At 41.7% G+C, this 19,784-nt stretch overlaps 1 protein-coding gene across 10 annotated transcripts in view; it reads right to left on the bottom strand.

Moving 5' to 3' along the window:
- Nucleotides 1-19,784, bottom strand: part of ARHGAP29 (Rho GTPase activating protein 29) — a 78,519-nt gene that overhangs the window by 46,814 nt on the left and 11,921 nt on the right. For 6 of the 10 annotated variants that reach the window (XM_050712146.1, XM_035537178.2, XM_035537181.2 and 3 more), the window contains exons 1-2: nt 9,535-9,631; nt 6,930-7,275 (exon numbers count right to left, since the gene is read on the bottom strand). In XM_050712146.1, coding sequence (XP_050568103.1) covers nt 6,930-7,191 — 262 coding nt within the window. In that variant the 5' untranslated portion in view covers nt 7,192-7,275; nt 9,535-9,631. Of the gene's footprint in view, nt 1-6,929; nt 7,276-8,695; nt 8,807-9,534; nt 9,645-12,529; nt 12,651-19,784 lie in introns of those variants that run through there. The other 4 variants (XM_050712144.1, XM_035537179.2, XM_035537180.2 and 1 more) reach the window with 4 other exon arrangements.

Consider the following 19,784-nt stretch of genomic DNA (forward strand, 5'->3'; position numbering starts at 1 on the left):
AATCCATCAGATCTGCTCACAGGAGCACTATGTGGTCACCAGAGGACTACTGCCAGTGCCAGAAAGAAGTGGTGAGATCACAGCAACTCACACTTAAATTTAAAAAGAAATACATTATTAGCACGGTTTAAAACAGAGTACTAAACATAACAAGCTTTATAATAATGAGTGATCAACAATGTCTGGCAGATATTCAACACTTACAGAATTGTACTATCATTTCAGCTGTTGATGGGGAAGAAAAACCTGGAATTTCTGCAGGATCACTTTCAGAAATTCACTTCCAGCTTTGCCCAGCTGCCTCACACCTGTCCCAATCTGTTTGAATCTTGGCTTCTCTGCTACTGCAGTTCACAAGATCACTTCTGCCAGTTACGGGAATGACAATATCCAAAACAGCAAATACAAACTGCTAGAATTCAGCTCTTAACACCTTATTTGGTTCAGCAGGAGTCTGAACAAAGTTATTGTAAGCTAATACATTTAAAACACACTGTTAGTCCCTTGCGAACCAAGGGTGAGCAGAGCTATGAAATCAAAGAAATGAAAAAAAGGCATATTTTAACAGTAAGTTATAAGATTTACAAAATTATAACACAGATATTACATGTATCACTTCAATAGATCCTGAAAGTGATCGACCTGAAATTCCACTTCAGTCTGTATGTTAGCTTTCTGAAGCGGCATGATTTCTGTAACAGGATTTATGTTCCAGATGGTTTATTTTCCCTTTTTTTTTGCGCTACATGGAATAAAAGAAACAATGTCCTATGCTTTACATGAATTCCCCTATCTTTTCCAGAGGATTCTCAAAGGTCACAATCACTTCACAAACAGATTGTTTACATATTTGATAATCACTATGTTCTCACGGTCCCTGAAAGTTAGCTGCTCTGTCAGCATTTCACTTCCCCAAAAAGCTTTTTAATTTAGGACATAAAACACTATCAAGAAGAAAAACAATATCATCTTCTCCCCAAAACTAAAGAAAGCAATATATCACCCAAAAAAATAATTCTTTCAGGCAGTGCTACAAAGAAAGGTAAACACTATTAGAACCTTGCTCAGAGCAGTTTGCCCACCTAGCAAGCAATACTTCTACCATACTACAAATTACATTTTTAGACTCTACAGTGTCATTAGAGAGGTAATACATCCAGTTTAAGGTGTATCAAAGGCAGCAGTTTTCACTGAGAAGCAACAAAACTGGAATAAAGAACAAACAGCAAAATTACACTCGGTATTATGAATTATCATAATTTCAATCTGCAATCTTCACTGCCAAAGCAAATGAACTTCAGATTTCCCTAACAAAACAGGACAAGCTAACTTTCCAAAATACTGCCTCAGAACTTTGCTGCAAAGAACTTGAATGTTTTACACTACAAGCAGATAAAGAAATAAAAAGCTAAAAATACAATAGTGCCATAATCATACTAAGAATGTAAGCAGTATGAGAAAAAGCACACAGTCAAACCTGGAAGGAGTGAAGAGAAATTGTTCATCTTTGACCCTCAGGCACTATATTTAAGTAGACAACTTCTGGCTTTTAGTGTAGCATGCAATTAATACCAATCTCCACAGTGGTTTTGAAGTCACTAACGACTACAAGTTCCTTATTTTGAGAAACTAACTATTTAACTTGACACACCTTTACAGACATCCTGTCCACTGGGCTGAATATCTATCTTTCAAGAATAAGGGCCTGATAGGTTTCAAGTTCGGTAGCATTCCTGATCCTTTTGAAAGTACTGCTGCTACTACAAGGAGGATGCAAGCATTCCTGACCAGGCCATCCAGCTTCACCAGTATTTTCACTTCTGCTTTGGATAAGAGAAGGAAAAAAACCACCTTATCAAACTCTAAGAAACCAGACAGTGAAATCTGATCCTCAAAGTGAAACTTGTGATGAAAGCCAAGAGCTTTACCTTGCTATTCCTTGCCGTTGTTTTCTAATCTATCTGGAAAAAAGGTACATTACCATTTTAGAATAAGCTCCAATTTGCATTAGTTGAAGACAGGATGAACTTGAGGAAAGAAGCGTTTGCTCTTGAAAAGTATGCAGAACTGCCCACATGAAGCACACAATATCATACTTTGAAGATTACTTCAAAGTTTGTGATAAAGAAAGCAGTAACACCTAAATATATTTTGAAGTAGAGTCAAGCAGATTATATATTCAACTATAAAGTATAATTACACCAACACTCAGACCACATGCAAATTTTACCCTTACAGCTATTCATAATACAACACTATTTCCCACAGTCCCAAGGGTAGACCTTACAGTACGAAGCATACAATACATTCCTTAAAAAAATAAATAGCAGATGTCACAAAACTAGTAAACTATCTTCAGACCAGGGAAACAGGAATGTTTCCCGTCTCTGACTTCATACGAGTAAAAACTACTATTTACTGCTTAAAAATGAAACCCTAAGTAAAATATTCTAATTAGGAACTCAGACTGTGCCCTAAATATTCTTTTGTGTGATCCTTTTAAATCTAAGTAAAAGACAGTCATTTGAGCAGAGACCACAGCGACATCATTTGCTTAAGGCAGCAGTGGAATTTATTATGGGCAGTAAGAGTATAATGGCAGCGGCTTCACACAGATAGCTTTTCTTACGCAGATTCTCAACTTTGCACATCTATGCAATACACAAAACTATTTTTGAATCAATAAATTCTATAATAGAAGTTTTTAAGAGGTAGGTCTTCTTTGTTTCACCCCCAAAAGTGGCTTACATGCTTTCTATATTATTTCTAAGTATACGCATCCTTATATTTTGAAGAGGTTGGACAGTATGAAGTAATTACCCCATATCTCCTCTCTGCCAAAGAAAGATACTCTGCATGCAAAAGTCACTCAGCCTTATAAAACTGAACAGCATTTACTTGCAGACACATTAAACCCATGCTTTGGGACAAGAATTATCCTTCTTTCAAGTCACAAAATGTAGTTCACTTATATTCCACGCACTTCAAATTCTGAAGTATTTTCAGTCCTGTGGTCAGGTTACCGGGCCCTCAGCAGGTCTGTGGGAGCCAAACTATTCAGTTTCTGCAGCACTCTCAACTGTGGCAAGTTACTTCTTCTCTCGTGTACCACTACCTCTGAAGATCCAAGATAGCTCCAGCCTTTAGACTGTACTTCGCTGGATGTCCTACCATTTGAAAGCGGGGTGCCAGTTGGAGCCAGCAGTCATTTTCTCACACTCTCAACCTATAGCTGAAAAGCCACTATTTGAACTCGAAACACAAACAGAAAACCCATCAGCTTTCAAGCCATTACATCTTCACAGCTTGTGTTTAACATGTACATTAAAACTGAGACAAGAAGTAAACCTGGGGTACCGAATGCAGGATGCCATCAATAAAATTGAACACCAGATGAACAATCTTAGGAGTAGCACAGATTGTAGGTGACAAAAATAGTGTTGAGTCTTCTAGGTATTAATTCAGCATATACACTCAAGTTTGGCCTTCCAGGCAGGGATTCCTGAGGAACTGTTTTCCTTTTTTTCTTATCAGAAAGGAAAGACAACTGACTTATTTTGAGCCTCCTCAATACACTCCAATTATCTTTGACCTCAGAAAGTACTAATGCTACAAAATTACCAGGCCTTTCAGTTCGAGCACAAATACACAACGACAATTAAGTTATCCTTATTAATATCAGCCATATGACACAATCTCACTCATCTGGAAACCTAACTTAAGACCAGACCAACAGATTGATCCATTAACTGTTTGTGCAGTTCAACCACCACAGATACAGCCTGTCATCAGCTAGAATTAAATACAGTTTTTCTTGCAAAACAGTACTGGACTCATTGACCTACGTTCAAATAACACATGCAGCTCTTCTTTAATGAAGACCTTGGTAAGCGCCTTGGTCCTGTGCCTCAAGATGGATTGCTAATAATAGATTATTATGACCAGCAAGTACAATGCCTGGAGTCAGAGAGGGAGTTGAACTGAAGCGTAGGGAACACATGGTATTTCACTCACCACCAGAGGCAACTGCAGCTCCCTCATGTCCAAGCAGCTGAAAAACTTCCAGCCAGCAATTCTATTCAGAGGATGGGTTGGTTGTTTTGGGGAAGGGGGATGGTTTGTTTAGTTTTTGTGTGTTGCTGAGAAGGAAGTTTACTACTTGGTGCCAACAGGGAGACTCCTCGTTTCGTAGATTTCAGTTTACACAGCAATCATCATTACATATCTACATTTAAAAGTAATAGCCAGGTTTCATTCAGTATTATGACAATGAAGCTGCTGTAAGTAATTAAGTGATATTAGTATAAGTAATGCAAAGAGAAATAGCACCAAAGTTTACAAAAAAATGGCTGAGAAATTTCAGTTATATAACACTCTCCACCTAGTATGAAGTTGTTGAGGTCTTTCATTTATTGACTCTCATTGGTACCATTCAAAACAGTACAACTCTGTGTCTAAAGACACTTAGGATCTAGTCAAGACATGAACGCATATTATAGACCAAAATAGCTTAAATTTTTCACTCCAGATATCATCACTACATCAGGAGAACATTAAGCGAACTGCTGGCAAGCAACTGCAGACGTTGGCAGTGCGCAGCTAACGTGAGCAGGGCACACACCGCCCTGCCGGCACAGCACACAGGGCCAGCACCTCCAGGTGCCAGCCCACGACTGATGCAGACCTGAACCATGGAGCAGCCTGGAGCCAGCTGAGTCCTGTGACCAGAGTGAAGTTACTGTGCATTGCAAAGGAATTTGTAGACAAGTCTGCCAAAGCAGTGACACTACGGCTAGGAGTAGATGCGGAAGCTAACTGGGGAACAGCAGCCACAAGTCAAAAGACCTGCACCAGGCTCTAGGAATGCCTGCCAGACAAACACCAGAGCTTGTGGTTGCAACCCCAACCCTGCTGCACCACTTACATCGGTCACTCCTGAGCTGCCTGAAGATGCACGCAGTATATGCACATCAGGGTAAGATGTCTGCTGTAGCTAGAAGCAGAACTTATTTTTGGTTCTGACTTCATGAACTTCAGAGCAAAGCTTTACTATTCAACAAAAAAAATACATCAAGTCATTATATTAATGCTGTCCAGAAAGGAAAAAAAATAATTTCCTGTCCTGATTCCACCTTGAAATAAATCACATGAGAAATTCCAGAATGGTGGTATAAGCTGCAAGCCTTACAAGCCAGAATTGTGTAAGGAGTGTGTTCAGCCACCTTAGTAAGTTTTTGTCAATTTTTGGATAGAAAACTATAAACGTTTCTAAAGATAGGATGGAAAAATGCAATCCAAACTATTCAGCTTCAGAAGGGCTGTCTCCAGCCAGCAGTAAGCAAGCCCAATATTACAGAACTCACTCTATGATGAGATTCTGGGAACAGATATCCAAAAGATGTTCCCAATGAAGGAAAAGAAACATCTCTCCTTTATAAATAATCCTTTAAATGAACAACATTGTTTCACAAATTAGTTCTGCAATCTAATATAAAACAAGAAGACAGCTCCCGTGTCCCATATTAGCTTCTCCAATCTTCCGAGTCCAAAATTTTATATTGAATATTAATTAGCAAGCACTGCATGGCAGCTGGAATACATTCGTATTTTGATAGTCCTTTCCTAACAGGATGCCTACTTCAGTGTCAGTAGGCACCAGACACCTGACCTCACAAATAACTGTGCTCATCCTGTGTGTTCAGCAGAAATACTGTTGACATGAAGCAATCACGAGTCTCAAGTTACTGCCCTGTTAAGATTTGTTCACGCTTTTTGGCACAGCTGCTTCAGCTGTGTGCACGCTCAAGCACTTTGGGTTTACAAAGCACCGGATCCATTCACTGTCTAGCCTTCTGCTCAAAGAAGGCTCAATGCAAAACCTGAAATCACAGGGTAATCATTCTTTTCATTCCTGCTAAGGCTTATTATCATATCTATAAACAAAGTGGTAATCCTAAATACAAAGTTAGAGGTAATAAGCGTTGCACTGACCCAGTATACAAGATGAGCACTACCAAATTCACTGCCTTTGAGCTGAGGAAGGCTCTTAAAACATTATTTTACTCTCCAGGAACAGCATTTTCTGAATATCTACACAGTACCCAAATCTGCTTATTGGCAAATTTGAACCAAAAAGAGAAAACAGACATTTATAGCACTAAGGCATGGGGAATGGCAAAAAAAATGTGCAACAATGCTTCGTATTCAGGACATTTATATAAAGCTGCTTTGGATGTCAGTTCAGCTATTAACATGAGAACATTTCTGTAAAATGTAGATAAACACTTTCCTTCTGATGATCAGACACGGACTAGTATCTTTTCCCTAAAGGTATCTGAAGGCACAATAAGAAACACTCCTCGTAAGCAAAAAAAAATTTGCAGTTTCCACCTGCTGGCAGAAGATGGTAAACACTTACCATGTAGAGGAAGAAAGCATGAAGAGTTTCCTTCTACCTTAAATTCAAACTAACATATGAGCATCTCAAAAAACAATCAAAACAGAAAAATCAGAGAATCATATGAGCCCAGAAAACTGGAACGTTGCCACCATCAACAGAATTCTTTGAAATGACAAGAACATTCAAGTGGTTAAAAACTAATCAGTTGACAGTCTCACTAATTTTCAGTCGCAGCCTCAACAGCCTGCTCAAAACCTACTCCCCCTTGCCCTTTTAAATATTACATGCTCAAAAGCACTACATGACAGATTATGAAACAGATTGCAGTGTTCTGATGAGGAAACACAGAACCCAAAGTAACAACCACCATTTCCCACAACCATCATGCATGGGGGGGGGGGGGGGTGCAATAAAGGGGAGAAGTAAAGGGGAAGATAACCACAGCAAACACTAGATAAAACCATATGAGTAGAGGTGTGGGAGTTTCAGAAAACCTAAGAATTTAGGATAAAAATCAACTGGCACATACCTTCTGAAAGAATGGCTTCCTTCAAATAGAGTAGCACATCTGCAAATTTTCTGACATCATTCACCAGGTGCATGATATATTCCGGGTCCACAACAGGATTGTCATAACAATCAGAGTTGGAGCTAATGCTGCTCAGAGAGCTGCTCTTGGTGCTGCGCCCCATTCCCCAATTTCCTGAATTAGAGATGGTGAAGAAGTTGGAGGTAGACAGCCGGGCTAATCCCAAACCACGTTTGTTACTTCCACCGTTCTGTCGCAACATCCCAGCAGCCGCTGTGCTTATAGAGCTCCCGCAGTTAACATTCAGTATTGGTTAATGTCCATTTGACAAGTCTAAGATGAAGCCCTTAAAAATTGTGGGAGGGGGAAGGAGGAGGAGAAGGAAAAATGCTGATTAGTGTAGAAATACATGTGATGTAACATTTTGTACTGACAAGATCCAAAAATTCTTTTAAGATGACACTACTTTACATTACAATGTTTAACTGAAGCTTTATAAAGGTTGTTGACTGTTCAAATGTGTTTTTTTTCAATTTGTACAGCAAATAAAAATCAGAGGTGTGCAAAACTCATTTCTAAAGCTAAGCATGTTGCGCGCTTATTTCACGAGAAAAAGTCTGTTCCTTAAGTACTTATTTCGGAAACCTTAAGAATTAAGTATTACACTTGTCCTTTCTTTACCATGAAATGTTACTACAACTGAAAACAATTGCAAAAACCTTTCTGATACAGACCACAAGCAACAACCCAGCTTGCATCAACCACCAAGCTGCATTCAGCATCCTGTCTCTTAAGATAATAGCCAGCTGTGATCTGATAGGGTGATTTTCTTTGCATAGATCGTGCTGAGCAAGAGACTTTGACTATCACCTTCTGAGAAACGAAAACATCCTGAAAGAAGTTATATGGGCCTTTAAACCTGCTATCTTTTAATATGAAAGCCAATCAAAGGAAAGACATTGCAAAGTGAAGCCATTTTACACGTTTTAGTACCACAGTTTATCTGCAAGTCTCGGTGCAGTTAGCTTGAAGGGTGTTATTCTGCTTTAGCACACCTTAAAATTCCACCATAAAAATACTCAGATTTGGGGGCTATTACACTGGTATAAGTAAAAAACCTATCCACATTGGTTTAGTTTTGGGAAAACAGAATGCTAACTACATCAGGTTAAGCCATTCTTCCCCAAGCAGCGAACTCCAGGTGGTGGAGCCAGGTTTGGTTCCAGCAGCTCTCACAATGCCTGCTATTATTTTTTCAACACCAGGAGAAATTCTCAGCATTTACACTACAGGGTAAACACTACAGGGAAAAAAAAAAAAAAAGAAAAATTGGAACATGTCAGATTAAAACGTTAACACTGGTTGCAGATACCAACCAGCTGGAATTTCAAATTCAACCACTTTTAGAGAAAAATAAGTCACTACTATTTGAGTATTAAATGCAGGTTGAAATGGGCTACCACACGTATTTCTGTTTTTGGTTAGACTAACTAAAGGAACAGCGCCTTTAATGTTTTGAACACTCCCCCCACGTACTTCAACAGGCATTATTCTAATGCACTGCAATTATTTTCCCATTATTTCTACTTTATTTCTCCTTGCAATTTCAGAATATCAAGGGAAAGGTGGTGAGAGCAGTTGTTTCTGTAATTACCCTGGCACTGCTTCCAGGGACTGCGCACAGGGGGCAGGGGCCAGGGGAGAAAACTTCAGAATTTAACCCAGGTTAGCTGCTCTGCTTTCTGTTTGGTGTTTACAGGCTGTACCTGGAGGAGCACACATAAGTCCATACAAATAACGCCGATAATTAAGCAATTCTAAACAGCTCAGCTGGATTGAAGTGCGGTTTACATTAAACATCAAGCATAACGTTTAAGCAACTTTCTTCTGTTCCCACATAAAATTCTCAGGGGTACAAAGGCACTTCGCAATCACAAAAAAAAAAAAAAAAAAAGCCGCCCAACCTTCTCTCCTGTAACGAACCCGCTACCTATCTATCTGTATCAGGACAGATTTCCCTATCATCTAAACCAGGCTCGTCCCTTTTAAGTCGGGCCAGCTCCAGAGGCAGCTTGGAGCAGCGTGCAGGGCTAGACCCGCTCCCGCGGCGAGCCCACGCTCCCGGAGGCACCTTGCCGGAGAGCTACGGGCCGGCGGCCAGCCACTGCTCCGCCGCGGGGCGCTGCCAGCCGCGCCGGGCCGGGGGCTCGGGACAGCGAACCCGGGGGAGGAAAAGCGAGCCCCGGCCTCGCTACCGACGCGTGCAGCCGGTCCGGGGCCAGGCGCCGCCGGTCCCCACGGGGAAGGGAAAACAAAAAAGGCAGCCGGTCCAGAAACGTGCTCTCCCAGAGCAGCTTCCCGGCTGGGATGGGAAGGGAAGTGAAGCACGCGCGGGGCAGCGGAGGGCGAAGCCGCACCGCCAGCCCCGCCACAACCCGCGGCTCCCCGTCCCGTCCCGTCCCGTCCCGCCGGGGCGGCAGCCGCGGCCGCCTGGAGCCCAGCGCCAGGGTCCCGTGAGGGGCCGAGCCGCCCGCCGCTCCTCGCCTCGCGGCGGCCACGCCGCCCTCTCTCCTTCCCTCCGCCCAGCCCCCCCCGCGGCCCTTACCGGAGAGCGGCGGCCGACGCAGGCAGCAGCCGGGCCGCCGCGGGCCCTGCGCGAGGCCGCCCCGCTGCCCACGGAGCGAAGCCCCCGCCCCGCCCCGGTGCGGCCGCCGCGGGCCACGCCCCCTCACGCCCGCCCAACGCCGTTGGCCGGCTGAGCCCCGCGGGGGCGGAGCCTGAGGCAGCCACGCCTCCTGTCTCGCCAGGCCACGCCCCCGCGGTCGACGCGCGGTGCTGGCGGGGCGCGGGAAAGCGCGCGGCGCTCAGGCGCCGGGGCGCGGGGCGCGGCGCGGGCAGGGGCTGTGCGCGCACACACCCGTGCGTGACGGCGTGGTCAGAGGACGAGGGAAGCCGTTGGAGCACCGGCCACGCAGCACCATACAGAAACCAAAATCGTTCCGCACCGGCGGGGCCTTTGGACCTCCGCACAGACCTCCTGCGGCAGCTCAGGGTGGCCGGGGGCAGCGGGAGCTCTGTCTGCTAGAGCAGGGGCTGCAGCCCACGCCTTGCGCCTTGCTCATCGAGGGCCACGTGAATCCAGCAGTCCTAGATGTGAAGCTCTGGAATGGGACATACTCTAGATCAGAGATGCTGAGGGCCTTGATGTAAGTCTAGGCCCAGTCTGCCATCCCCAGCAGTTCCAGGTCTCCCATCTGTACGTTCCCTGTCCTCGCTCCTCCAGTCTCCTTCCCCAGCTACTCCAGCACGCTTCATTCAGGGCTGTGTCAGGGCACCACTCTCCTCGGACCATTCTTCCCCTCCATGTATGCAAACAATTGCTTCCAGTTGAAGAACTCTGTTCCCAATTCTACCAGAATTTCTGAAGCCCAAAACTAAGCAACCAAACTAAAGCAACTTGTGACATCACTTATCTCTCGTGCTAATTTCAAGTATCGTTCAGTAACTTCTTTACCTTAAAAAAAAACTCCCCACCACTAAATAAAATGTGGTGTAAATTTAGAAATTAAGTAAGTGGTCATAAATTCTTCAAGTCTTCCAAGTGTGGAGAAAAACAAACACAGAAAACAATGCCCTAAGCTTCAAAAAGATTTTGATGATTCAGGTAATTGATCCAGCAGATGTCAAAATCAGGCCAGGACAAACAATTGTAAACTAATTTAATGTGAAAGCAAGGAACAATCATGCGGAATGTGCGTTAAACAGTACAATCAGCAATCACATAATCAGGAAAAGTATTAAAGGTTTATTTTGGGAAAAGTCATTGAAACTGTTAGATAAGTGTACGATAGCAATAAAAAGATAAATAAGAAATTCCACCTATACTTATCAATTGATAGGCTACAAAGCAATGGATACCATTCGGTTTCCCAAACCTTTCAGAAAAGCATATAGCAGCTACAGCAGACTCCTTGTCTTTGTTACACTTCTTGAAAAGATAAAGCATTTTATTTTACTATAATTACACCATTTCCAGGCACATTTTAGAAAATGCAAGGAAGAATAAGCTCTGCTGGCCTGAGTACGTATCCCGCTCTAGTCCTTTTGCTGTTTCTGAAGCAGACGTACATTTCTTCATGCCTCGCCACTCTGTGCATTAGTCTTTTCTCTTACTTTGGTCCTCCCATAGACTAACATGCGTCTATATTAGAATTCATCAATTTATTTGGTGAACCATTTATTTGCAGAAAAAAATCAGAAGTGAAACTGAAAGTGATGGAAGTTACAAATCCTAAGATTAAATGCATTTATGCTTCTGAAGTATTTTATTGCCGGCTCATGATTTAAAACACGAAAGAGTTCTACACTGTGGGAGAAAAAATGATTTGACCCCACATCTGCCATGTTACGTGAATGTTAAGTGAAGTTTGGGGTTTTCTTCACCAAAGTACTTTTCCATTTCAGTTGTTCAGAGCTTTTTTTCCTCCCTGATTTCAGTTTGGCTGCCAAATTGAATACATAATTCTCTGCATTCCCCCTGAATCAAAACTAGCACAAAACAGCCCCAATCATATCACAAACTGTACAGTGTTGATTGTCTCCTAAATTGCCTTAGAAAATACGACATGAAAGATACACAGAAGTAACAGATACACCTTCAAGAAAATACGGCTTGCATAAAAGGCCAGGTCTACATCCTAGCTTGCAATTTTTGCTGCAACAGGTAAACTGAAAGGAGGATTGAAGTCTGACAGCTGCTATGCTTTTGTCATCTCTTGTTACTCTACAGGGCTAAGGTCCTTTCTAGCCAAATATAACCTACAGCATCACTAATGCAGGCTTCAAGAAAGCAACAGAAGTTGAACATGTGAAAGTTATTTAAAGTCACCTCTTTTTTCTGCACATCATCCAATGTCATAGTTTACTTGGAATGAACAAGAACAATGAACAGTCAGTTATTAGGCAAATAGTGAACAGCAGGGCAATAAAGATAGCATAGTACCTCAACAATGTATTCTCCAAGAAGAGAAACCAAAACTGAATTTAGTTTCATCAAAAATGCTGAAATTTCCTCTGAGCAGGCACTGAACTCTAACTCATTAAGAGCCACCTGTACATTTTTTTAAACAGATTTTTCCCCATATAGCGCATGTGTACATGGTGAAATAATAGCCACAGCACATCTCTTTTATGAGAAAACGATCTATGGAGTAAACTCCAAGTGCCCGTTTCTCCCTTCTCTGCATTGAATAGTACTTTGTTCACAAAAAAAAAAATGTCCGTTTGAAATCAAGGAAAAGCCTCCCTGATGAAAGCTAGAAAGAAGCTAGAAAGAAGATATGTTTCCATGTAGCACCATTAATGTAACTAAAACTGTGAAAGTGGTATTTGTTAATAAATTCGTTTCAAAATACTGGCTCTGTTCTTCAATTTATCTGCTGAAGAACCAAATATTCTAGATTAGCTGGAAGACGTAATTAGTATATAAGTTAATATGAGCAATAAGAGTTCAATACAGAGCTGGGTATTTGTTAGTATTGTAACCCCCCTTCTACCACACACTAAGCAACACTGCAAATAAGATTAAACAAATGACTTACGGAGCTATGTTGGAAGAAGATTCCACATTCTGTTTACATTCCAGCAAAGAGAGAATTCTGCTCTGAAGAAGCATTTCCATAAACCATTTCTTTCCAAGAATCATTTCTTACATACAAGCTCCTGCAAAAGACCAATATCATTTGTGTATCAGAAAACAGTTCAGGACTCAGCTACTGTTAAAGGAAATAATGTGACATTTTTGGTAAAATAAGATCTTATCCATAGCCATGTTATAAGATTTAACAAACAGTCAAAGAAGAACAGCTAGAACACAAAACTGAAAATTCTTTGTACAAAATCATCCTACCCAACAACGAGAAAACTCAGAAAATTGTTCCTCCGCCATTACACCTACTGCTGGCTTGGAAAAGTGTTTTTTCCTCTCACGAGATCTCCAGTTTGACTGTAATAAACACCGCCTACCTGAGAACCCCCTGAGATACCCAGATCCACATGCACTTCCTCGAATGAAGCATATTTCAAGCAGTGCACCAAATGCCCTCAGGCAAACTATGTGGGTGAAACTTAGGCAGCCACTGTGCACTGGAATGAACTCGCAGAGCCAACTGATGAGGAACAGAAACCCCCATCACCTGCAGACACAGGCCTCGCACTGAGGGATCGTGCCGTCCCTCCCTGCGCAGTCCTGATCTTCAAGGCAGACCACAAAACACTTCAAAAGACGAGTACAGGAAGTGAAAGTCACAGCTCCAGCAGGTATTAAAAAACACATATTTGGTTTAAGGGCTGATTATAATTCACCTCCAAGATAATCCCTCCATACTTCTTAACGTGATGAATAAGGCCTCAGTCTTTTTCACAGGAGATAATCACTCAATCACCTCATCCCCTGCGAATAGTCCTCTTCTCCACTAAGCTCTCCTTTTTCACAATTACTGACTTTTCTCTCTCAGATAACCTGGTTGATATATATATGGTTCAATGTAGAGCAGTTCTTCTCAGCTTTATATAGTTTTGACCTTTCACTGCCTCTATCTCAAACCCAATGCCCCCAAACTGGCGGGCTTTTCTTTTCGCTTATATCAGTTGGCCTAATTTCAAACTCTTTCCCTGGTCTTTCCTCTTTTTGTACGACATCCTGCCCTGCTCAGGATGATCTGCATACTGTCGTAAGCTATTCCTCAAAAAAGATGCAAGGCTGGAAGTGTGATGGAGGAGTTGCAGCTGGACACAGGACAGCTCAATTTGCTAATCCTCCAGGGGAAAAAGATCGCTGCTGGCATGGGCAGCACCCCATTTCCTAACTTTTAACAAGCCATGTCTTAAAAACTTCCACCTTAACTAGCAATTGTCAAGGACAGTGGGTGGTGAGGAATGAGAGGAAAGACTGCATGAAGGAAACTACTTCCAGAACCTTCCTGGCTTGCCAAACACACTATTAACCAACCCCAATTATGGCACAGCGACCTACTGCTCACAGAGCCAGGAGGCCTGAAGCTAACCACCCTCCTCCCTTAGCCCCACCTGCTGTACCAGTACCAGCTGGATTTAAGGGAAACAAAGCCCAACAATTAAGGAGTAGGAGAGAACAGGGGTTTGGCTGGGAACTGCTTGTAGGTAGTATCTTGCTAAATGCTCTTAGTCAGGCTGTTGTTTTGATATGCTCTGGGTTACAGGGTTATTGCCTGCTGGCTGAGAAAGAGGCAGTACAGCAAACAAGAGGCAGTACCGCAAGCTGCTGGTGTTGGGGTTTGTCTCGTGGGGGAGCTTCTGCTGGCCTTGTGTTTTGAATTCAGAGTTTGAAGTAGATTAAGAGATACAGAGAGTGCGTTAGGTGGCTTCTGATGCTGCCCAGGATGCTAGCAGGTGCCTGGCAGCGTGTTGTGGGGCCTCCTGGCACCCCTGGGCTGTTTTTCACTGCTCTGGAGCATGCTAGAATCACCCTGAAACCACCGACCATCACCGCTCTCAACAGCAAAGCAAGAATTCCTTTGTACACTCCTGAAAGTTTTCAGTAGCTTAAGTGTTTGATAAATCAGATGAAAACAACAGAAAAGTATATATGGCTAGAAATATGGTTTTTTTTTTTCCTCTATTTGCATAACTCCTTACACAACAGTAAGTGATTTCAAATGTGGCAAACAAAACCCCAAATCCTCTACCGTTTCATAAACATTGCTAGAGAAAAAGGAGATGTAAGAAAAATGCTGTGTAACAAGGCTTAAAGCAAACTTTCAGAGGTAAATTAAAAGTACTTCTCTGCAAGACAGAATGGTATATTTCACATTAGGAAACCAGGTAAGGTCCTTAAATAACAATCAAATGCATGATGTGATTAAGAGGTTAGTACTTCCAGAGCTATATTTTTGCCTTCTCCTTCCTTCTCCCACCTCTGATATTCTGGTGTAATTGTCCTACCAGGCCTGATAAAATGATCCAGTTTAAAATAACCCTGTATGGTTCAAGGTCTTGTAGTCAACGAGAATCATTTTGTCAAGAAAGAAAACATGTCTTGCGTCTGTGCTGATGAATGTAAGCGTAACAACTTGTGATGGTGTAGAGAGTTGCAGTTTCTCAACCGGTTTTAGGTGACGCTGAAATACTTTTTTTCTCATTGTGGATTAGAGTTTCCTGGGATAGTCTTGTAGTCTTTTTTGGTAAGCATATGCTGTTTTGCTGCGAGGGATCATATTTTTATGCCGGAGCATAGACAAGCATAAGAGAGATTCACTAAGGACCAGCACTGTTGGTGCCTCAGCCATTGTAGGGTTTGTGCAGGAAGAAACTCTCATATTCACTGTTCGTGCCAACATACGTTTCAGATATAGGGATGTGTGTTGCTTTTTTTTTTTTTTTAATTCCATCTACCTTAGGAGAAGTAGGAAAGAAAAAGAGTAGTTAAACCAAAACTATTCCTAGCTGCTTGCAGTTATGCAGGCAAAAAAAATGTCTTATACTACTGCATTTAGTAATCTCGTAACAATGTATGTTAGTATAAGTATGCTTGTAAGAATACAGCTGAACGAGCTGTATGTAACGAGCAGTATGGAAGAATAAAGCTGGTGGATATTGGCTAGTAGGGACAATCGACCTATTTGTGGCAAACTTGAAGTACGGTGACTGTGTGTGCCATTGTATCACAGCCTGAAACTGTGGCTGGGGGCCAGCTCGGATATGGGGGTGGAGGCAGTGGGGAAAGTGATGAACTGTGTTCTGCTGTGCATGACTAAAGCCCAGCATCTGATACTTCAGAAAAGGGCTGGAGAATATAGGCTATTCTCATCATTACAGAGCAAGGTATATTTTATCCTTACCATAGCTCATAAATAGTGAATCTCTATGCTAGAGTAGATCTATCTGATAATTTAGTTTTATAACTAGAGGCAACATCTAACCGTAATATTAATGATGCTACAAAAAATAATCCAGCTATAATGTATGGCTGATCTGAAGATTTTACTGAATTCCATATGCTGGTTGCGTTTTACTAAAGGAAGTATTTTTTCATATAAGGAGCTCATTCAGTATTTTTCATTCTGGAATTTATAGCTTGAATGTCTCAGGCAAGTTCTTTCTAATGTCTTCTTACCAAATCAAGTAAGTCTGCTTTGTGATGCAGTAGTCTTAGTCACCTGCATTAATTTAGGTCTTTGAATGTTATCCTACTTCATTCAACACTGATGAGTACACATGCTAGAGGCTATGATAGTGTTTAATGAAGTTGTTAAAGTGATCACAATGTGTTCATAGGTTTTTGAAAGTACAATGCTATTGCCCGTCTCTCTTGCCTCGGGATGTTAAATTTGAATTTGCTAAGACCAATTGTGTACGTAAGTAGGGTCCAGATTACTAACAGAGGTGAGACTCGGGAGAGAGCTCTGCTCTTAGTCCTGCTGAGCACTTTACATAAGTTGTCAATGCTATTGCTCATCTAAAAAGTCTGTTTGCTTCTGTTAATAATAATTATGAATGTCTCAATCATGAATATGAACTTCAGACAAAGCTTTGGGGAGAGGATTAGCTACTCTAACATTTCTGTTTTACATTATCAACATTCTATATCCTGGGGCCAGGTACTGAGCTTTTCCACCTATCAGTATTTCCTTCCTTTAATCCAAAGTATTGGATCTTCACTTAAGTAATACAATTATGAATAGAGGGTAAGAAAACACATGACATGCAGCTGCAAGACTTGTCCATGTGAACAGATCTGCTACAAATAAATGTAAGTTGAAAAGATGTAGGTATGGGTGATCTAAGCAAGTTAATAAACATCTCTTAAATATCCTTGAGTGTTCTAATTCCTGGTACAGTAAGAATAGTGAACTCCAGTCCATTTTTGATGAAATTGTTGTAAATGTTTGTGGACCTTAGCTGTGAACTTCCCTGCAGGCTACATGCAGCACCTAAACTTCTCAAGGTGTTTTTCTGCTGACCTTCATGGCTCTTTTCTCAAGGCACGGGTTGTTCAGCTGTTGTTTAATGAGGCTGCTAATTCTTCTTGGGCACAATACAGGGAGTGTAGGTACCAGTACATAATTCTTTGCAGACCACAGGCTGGGACACTGAGTGTTACAGCCCATCACTCTCTCACTGGACTTGGCCCAAAAGTTGCTAACCGAACATCAGCAGTGGTTTGATTGTTGTTTTGTTTCCTGTTGTTGCTTTAAATAGTAACCATGAATCTCAATGTCTGTAAGACAGCAGATGCTGTTGTAATATAGGATTTGAATAACATGTGTGAGCCACGCTGTGGCCTTTGTTTAAATGACATGTTATTTACTATTATTTAACATTCTACTGTGCAATGAAAAACAGGTTTTCTGCTCTTTGAGAAACTCCTTACTGAACAATATGCACAAAATCAGGACCATTATTTTATACATGTATATTAGAAAATACTTCTCTAATAGAGCAGTATATATTCTAAAGTACCACACTGATCACAGAAGGCTTACGTGATAAGGTAATATGACTGATCTACTACTGTCATCTTGCCTAGATAAAAGAATTCAGCATGATATTGGTTAAAGGTCAACAAAGGAAATATGTAAAGCTCTGGTATTTTGGGTTATATATATGGCATAAGAATACAGAGTACAATTAGCTACACTGAAAACCACTGTATTTTAACACTTTTATTCTGATAGAAGCCATAACTGGCTGCCATTTATTGCATAGCTATTAAGAAAGAGCTTGGTTTAATCAAATATTATCTTATAAATCTGCATCCCTAATGAGATATCTGAATAATACATAACTCAGTATAAAAAGAAAATTGCAAAATTTGCAAATTGCAAAAATAATAATTGAAAATAACCAAAGCTCTAGTTGTTTATGTCCAAGTCATTACTGGCTCATTGGCATATTAGCTTTATGGAATTGTGCTTGCTAACAGCATCAATGAGAAATCTACATTGACAAGCTTGCAAATCCAGTAAACAGAAGTGCCACTGATGTCACCTGATCTGTAGCAGAACACACTCTGACCAGAGAGCCCCCCCTCAGCTTTCCATTGTGAATCAAATTGTCTTGCTAGGAATGCATGAGGAGAGTCACCACAAGTACCCCAGCTCGTGCCATGGCTCAGAAAGGTGGTGGTCCCCATGTATGATGGGGTGCCTCCGTCAGGAGACTTTGCCACGTCAGGCCTACATGACAAGGGCTGCTGTTGAACATGGAGGTTCAGTGGCAGGTTCTGTCTGTCCCTTCTTGAGGGGACCATAAAACCTGAGGGATAGCAAAGAACCTAAACTAGCTTCCAAGTGGCCGAGGTTCCCCCTCCCAAAAATGAACGTGTATTTCTTTAGGAACTGAGAAGCTGCTTGGTTAAAAGGAGCTATTTGAAAACCAGGAACCTATTTCCACGAAGAATATAGGAGGTATCTTGGGAACCACAAGGGAACTCTCGGGGCAGAGATGAGGGCTGAGGTTTGTACTAGTTTTCTCTCACCTTGGTATGGTAGCCCAGTACCTTAGCACCTCCCCTTGGGACTGTAGATGGAGACCTTTTGCTTTGGTGAACACTGCTGGTAGCTGCTCTGGAAGAGACGTCTGAGTAGGTCCAAGCCTATGGAGAAGAAAATTCCGTTCTCCTAGAGCCAGAGGTCTTTACTGAGGGCAGGCCACAAACCAAGGCTGGTTTCTTCCTTGCCACCCTGATACCATTTTGTGGAGTGCTTTTGGAGACCATCCTCCCCAGCTACCAAATCAAGGTTTAGCCATGAAGCAGCATATAGTCAAGAAAGCAATGCTGGCAATCTTCTCTAGGGTAGGAATGTGACTCCAGTGCTGATGGAGGATTTGCCACTTAATTTCAATAACTTCTTCCAACCAGAAAAAAGCTCTGAGACAGGCTTGACTGCCAAACATTGCAGGCTTTGAAGTCTGTTGGCAGGTAAAAGCTGTATGTCAGTGACTTACAAAAACATCAAAAGGTATGTCAGGGAATGCTGCTGCAAGGGCTGGAAGCCAGAAAACCATGAGAAAATCCTCAAAGATAATATGAAAAGACTTCAAAGGTGGAAGATACGTGGAAAATTGATAACTGTGTTCAAAATCAGACAGAGAAACAAAAATCTTCAGACTTGAGGAGAAGTTGGAAAGGAAATAAAAGGAAGAAATATGCACTGCCTCTTTATGGTCTTGTGTGCTGTGTCAGCAACAGCTATCTTGTCTTCAGACATATATAAGTACGCTCAGAATATAAATATATACAGTTAGTGTCTCGAAAGGAGACTAACAATTGATGTCAACATTTTTTCCTTACACTTAAAAAGCTGGTGTACTACATTTTTAAATGTAGCTTATCACAGTGGAGGAAGTAAGTAATAGTGAAAGGCACCATTGTTATAGAGCAGGTTCTTCACATAACTTGCCAAAATCCAAGTGTGGAACCTAAAAGAACTCAGTGCAGGATACTTACTGGGGTATGGGTTAGTCTCACTAGTATGTCTTTTTATCATCTCTGGTACCTTGTCTCTCAAATAAGGAGTTCTCAAGAATAAAAATGTAACGTGAATGTAAAATGTATGTAGAAAGAACTCTGGAGAGAGGTAATGCTTCGAAAGAAGAACATAAGAACGAGCAGGCTGGGTAAGATCCTGTTTCTCATAACGCCCATGAATGGATGCCTAAGGAAGATAAGCACTGGACAGGAATGTATAACAGCTTCCCTGAGCTCCCAGCCATTTGCAGCTAAGAGACTTCCTGAGCCAGGCATTATTTCTGTATATTTAGTATTTTTCAGTGAATTCCTCCTCTGTTAACTTGCACAGCTCTCTCTTGAAACCA

The sequence above is a fragment of the Cygnus atratus genome, chromosome 8, assembly GCF_013377495.2.
Source record: "Cygnus atratus isolate AKBS03 ecotype Queensland, Australia chromosome 8, CAtr_DNAZoo_HiC_assembly, whole genome shotgun sequence".
Taxonomy (NCBI): Eukaryota; Metazoa; Chordata; class Aves; order Anseriformes; family Anatidae; genus Cygnus; species Cygnus atratus.